Genomic DNA, 5,288 nt, shown 5'->3' on the forward strand with positions numbered 1-5,288 from the left:
ACGTGTGCGGCGGATTTTCGTTGAGTAATTTGACTCATGCGTCATTTTACTTGAGTAAAATAACTCACGTATGCGCCGGGCTTTAGTGAGCATTGCGCGATGTTTTACTCTCACATTGAATGAAAGATATATCGCGTATTGCCAAATATATAGAGAGTGCACGAGCTCGCTGCGTACTGCATGGGAAAGCCGCTGCAAAGTCGTACTTCAGATAATACAAGTCTAACTTATTAGTATCGATAACCAACACATTAACCATGACTCTCTTATGTATCCAATACGGATTTATATTTTCTGTACGCTGGCCTGTTGATGTAACGCGCTCGTTACGTCGTTGATTGCAAGATTAACCGCAAGAATACTCGAAAGTCGTTCTCATTTACATACTGGCCGATTCATCATCTGCGCGCCATCTAGCGAGCGCAATTATTGCTATTGCTTGCACCGTGAGTTCCAACGCACCCCTAGCCGTATAGACACGAATAGAGAGACTTACTATTATGTATTATTGTTACGGCTCCAACACTATGGACTTCATTACACTTCTTTACGTAATGTGAGAACAAAAATGTCTAACAATCGACAATTAACGGTGAAGTCCGTAGTGTTAGAGTTAGATCGAATGCGGCCATAGATTTCACGCGAATAAACAATGTTGACGTGAACAGTATACGCTATATTGTAATAAATTTCTCTGCGTGGATGATGATATATACGCAAAGCAACCGGGCAACCGGCAAATACTTGCGCACAACGATGAAATGAAACGTAAAAATACCACAGTAAAGACGTATATATAGCACGTTAATATTATCAAGAGTACATAATAGCAGGAGATAATAGAGATGTATCTCTATTATGCATACTCTGTATTATACATCTCTATTATGTACTCTTGATATTATGTAATAGCAATAACGTGTTTAATAACGGGATAGTAACGGGAATAATAACGGGAATAATAAGCTAGTTACGGTGCGTGGGGTTCCCATACACAAAATAAATGTTCTCTTTTGGCATGGCATTGTAATTTCATAAAAAAATTTATTCAGCTGACACGCGGGAGATACTGGGATAGTATTGACTGATGGCTGTTTCTTAGACTAACGAATACATGTATGTTTGTACTCGTCAGTTTATAGAGGTGTATCTCGGGACCGCGTTAATTGCCTTATGCCACAACCTCTTGGTTTCTGTTCTAAGCCTCATAATATAATTTAGACGTCATCAGTGCCATTCACCAAGATAAATTTTACGCGAAATCCCGGCTGATTTATGGAAATGCATGGCTTAGTATGAGAGTATGGCGCTTGTGGGAATGGATTCGCGATATGGTTGTTTATCGGCGCCATAATTCCATGAGTTATTGAACAAGTAGTATGAATATCTATACATCAATCAATCAACGTATAAGGGTAACTAGGAATGTATGATAATGATAACGTAAATAGCAAGTACCACCCTAGAACTTTGATCTCTTATACTGATAAGATATTGAGTAATAATGCATCGACCGTACGTCTTGGATCGCGCTAGTCCAAGAGCTGCTGCGACCAAACTAATTAGATCCAATTTCCGCCGATCAGAACATTCTCTCCTTCAGCAGACGCGTTCCTCGCGTCTGTTCCCGAGTTTTAAAAAAACTACCGGGAAACGAACCAGTACAGTAGGTAATGGCCCAGTCACACATACGTGACGCACGGCCCGCGCATTGAAAAAATGGAAAATAAGATCAGTGCGTCGTTGTGCGCCCAACTTTTGTCAGGATTTGGGAGAAGCTAGTGAGTTGACAACGAATGCACAGCGTGTTGCTAGCGCGTTGCGCGTATACAGGGCGCATACAGAGCGCATACAGAGCGCATACAGAGCGTATACAGGGCGCAAATACGCGTTAAAAAATCCAACGAATGCACAGCGTGTTGCCAGCGCACGGAACGAATGGTCCGCGCATTCAACGCACAGCCAGCGAACGGCAGCGGGCATGCATGCGGTGACAATGAGCTTGACGATCTCGGGCTGCTGTTGCATCGTGCTCAGGAGAACTTGGAAACGGTTGGCCAAGATGCCGAAGGCATTTTCTACGACCCTCCTGGCTCGGGAAAGCCGGTAGTTCAAGATGCGCTCCGGCCACGTCATACCCCGGAGGCTGTACGGCTTCATCCTGTTGAGTCGTAGGGCGAAGGCATCGTCACCGACGAAGAAGTAGGGCACATCCTGGTTGTCGTTGGAAAGAGGATCGGGATCAGGGAAGCCTAGACTACCATCTTCAACGCATTCATTCAGCTCAGAGGCATTGTAGATCTGAGCGTCTGATGCTGATCCCATACCGCCGATGTCTGCCCAGATGAACTTGTAATCAGCATCCACGAGCGCCATGAAGACAACGGAGTAGAACCCTTTGTAGTTGTAGTATAGGGAACCACTGTTTGGAGGACACTTGCAGTTGACGTGCTTGCCATCAAGTGCACCACGGGTAGGGGGTAAGTGCCACCTCTCCATGAACTTGTCAGATATGGCACGCCATTCCTCAGGAGTGGTGGGACACTTCATCACCACATCCTTGTACTCATCGATGATGGCCTGGCACACTTCTGGGATGAGCAGGGATATGGTGTTGTGAGGCACCCTCCACCCACAAGACATTGAGTGATACTTGGTTCCAGAGGCAAGATACCGCAGAGTGAGGGCAAGCTACAGGCCAGGGTCGAGGGCCTCTCTGTAGGTTGTATTCTGCTTGGTGATCCTCGGACCCACTCTGGTTAGCAGCTCGTCGAACATCTCGGGGGGCATCCGCCTGAAGTTCTTGAAGGCTGCCTAGTCTTCGTTCCAGAGTTCAACAAGTAGCTGGTCATACAGGCCAAACTGTCGTCGCCTACCGATCCACGGTCGGACCCAGAATCTCCTTTGACCTCTTCTCTTTCTCCTTCTCCTGATGACATGGACTTGGTGAAGTGCCAGTTCCATGAGGTTCTGCTGATGTTGGAGAACCGCGATTTCGTATTGTATTCGCAGCCTGTCGGAATCCTCCATCTTCTGAGGTGGTTCTTCTAGACACGATCATCAGGAACCTCTGTCATCACCCATGAGGGTCGGAAGAGAAGTGATGATGAGGAGGTGGGGGCGGGACCCGTTTATATACCCCATGGCTACACGCTGCGTACACGCTAGGAACACGCTAGAAGAACGCTGGGCGCGCTACAGACTCGTTCAGCATTCGTTCAGCACGCCCATATTCGCAGCATGCTCGCTGGACATGCGTTAGAAGCACGCTTGGTGTGCGCTAGGAGTTCGCTACACCTCAGCCGACAAACATACAACGAATACCCAGCGTGTGCTCCGCGTGTGTCTGGCGTTGGTCCAGCGCGCTCTGCGCGTGTCTGGCGTCCTTCTGGCGTGTACATTCATGCGTCGAGCTCCTTTTCCATTTTTGGAGGATAAAAATGGAATTCGTGACGTTTCGTTTCACCGGTCATAGCCGCGCGTGCATATTTGCCAATTAATTAGACTAATCGCGCTTCAATAGACTCAAAATTCACAGAGATTAAGGCTAAGACGTGTGTCTATAATAGCTATAATTTATAGAAATGTAACTCAAATCGTTCGCTCCATATGATAGTTAGTACACGTTCCTACCCGTCATAGCATAGCGTATGCGGCGGGAGTGGGCAGGGTCTATTTTTGTCCTCCAATCACAGGTCGGAGCAATTCCTGTTTAGACGCACGTACCAGACCGAGCTAAATTCGATCGATCGATTCGATCGAGCGTTTTCGGGCAGCCAGTCATAGACAGGCACAAACGCCGATTGCGCGATATTGATCAGCAGAACATCAAATAGAGGCCGTCTATGTTATCACCGAGCGCATAGTCCGTCGTATCAAGGTCGTACGTATGTATGTCGCTCGGGTGTAGTACAGGACTGGTGTGGTTGGATTTTTCCCTAAAAGATCTCACTAAACCTCGTTATGTACGCGCTGATCGACGCAGCTTTCGCACTTCCTCTGTGGGTGTGGACGCTATTGCTGGTGGTAGGCTACGTTACGTACATATTCGCCTTTAAAAACGCTAGATTGGTCATGTCGAACCAGTCGAGAGAGTTGTTCACGCCTACCTGGCAGAAGGATGTCGTGTATCTGTACGGATTCCCGCGTCCCAGAGTCATACCCGACCTGTCGCCGTTTGGTTTAAAGGTGGAAACATGGATGCGCATGGCCGGAGTGAAATACGAGGTGAGAGCGCGAATCATGTCTTTTTGGCCGATAGGTGTCGCGCGCTGTGAGGAACGTGGATGTCGTCTGCTGCAAGGAGCTATATATAATATTATACCATGTGTTATAATATTATCAGGAGTAAGATAATATAGCCTAGGTATTCCTATAGTATAGATATTCCTATATTATCTTACTCCTGATATTATGTATATGCCATATATATATGGCCATGTATGCCATGTGTATATGCCATGTATATATATATATATCTATATATATATATATACCATGTGTTATAACTTATATATACATATGTTATGTGTAGCTCCTTGGTCTGCTGAGATGATCGCCCGATTGCTGCAACGATGCAATAACGCAACGCCACGAGTGCGCGTCTGTTCTGTAACTTACTGTTCTTTTGCGGCACATTAATGGCTATAAGTGCGCGTTTATGAATGTATCTATGTTTGCTAAATAAGTTCATCATATACATATATGATATAATTTGCGAAAAAAGATACGTCACACGGGTCACGGGCTCGTAGAAAATTATGGTTCGAAAAACAACGGGATCAAAAGACAAACGGCCAAACGTTTGATTGCTCATTTTAACTTATGGAACTGCGACCGCGTAAGCATATGCATGTCTGCTTATTACACACGTGTAATGTATCTATATCTACATGTAATACATATGTACAGTAGCAATGCTAATAGTATACAAATTTAAATACTGTATCTCCATCAATTCTCGTCTTGTTTCTTCTAACGACAAATATACGGTGCAAATAATTTCGACCCCCTGTATAGAGACCGGAGCAGGGCATCAACGGACGACCGCGATGGTCTAGAAAGGGACAGATGCCATGGATAGAGCTGAATGGGGAAGAGACGGACGACTCATTCTTCATCCTCGCCAGACTAACGAATCACTTCAAGGACCTTGACACGACTTTGAGCGAGGAAGAGAAATGCGTGTCTCAGGCGTTCCTACAGATGCTGGAACACCACACAGTCGCGTCCGTACCAACGTCTACTCTGTTACACAGCTGAGCAACTCTCTCTCTCTCTTATATTAT

General features: G+C 45.8%; 2 protein-coding genes across 2 annotated transcripts in view; one reads left to right on the top strand and one right to left on the bottom strand.

Moving 5' to 3' along the window:
• Positions 1-1,582: 1,582 nt before the first annotated feature.
• Positions 1,583-2,550, bottom strand: LOC106804952. Its single transcript, XM_014806369.1, has 2 exons — positions 1,961-2,550; positions 1,583-1,643 (listed from the first exon to the last, which is right to left on the bottom strand). The coding sequence occupies exons 1-2, from the start codon at positions 2,548-2,550 to the stop codon at positions 1,583-1,585; spliced, it is 651 nt and encodes a 216-aa protein (XP_014661855.1).
• A 1,315-nt stretch (positions 2,551-3,865) lies between these two features.
• LOC106804968 (failed axon connections-like) overlaps positions 3,866-5,288 on the top strand; it is a gene marked incomplete in the record, with an annotated part of 5,790 nt that continues 4,367 nt past the window's right edge. The window contains 2 exon segments of the mRNA XM_014806391.1: positions 3,866-4,227; positions 5,020-5,228. Coding sequence (XP_014661877.1) covers positions 3,964-4,227; positions 5,020-5,228 — 473 coding nt within the window.

Source organism: Priapulus caudatus, unplaced genomic scaffold (assembly GCF_000485595.1).
Source record: "Priapulus caudatus unplaced genomic scaffold, Priapulus_caudatus-5.0.1 Scaffold94, whole genome shotgun sequence".
NCBI lineage: Eukaryota > Metazoa > Priapulida > Priapulimorpha > Priapulimorphida > Priapulidae > Priapulus > Priapulus caudatus.

Coding starts and splice junctions, on each gene's coding strand:
- LOC106804952 (XM_014806369.1), bottom strand. CDS start 2,550: ATGAAGTGTCCCACCACTCCTGAGGAATGGCGTGCCATATCTGACAAG. Junction 1,644..1,960: donor CCCGCTGCCGTTCGCTGGCT/GTGCGTTGAATG, acceptor GTTTCCCGGTAG/TTTTTTTAAAACTCGGGAAC.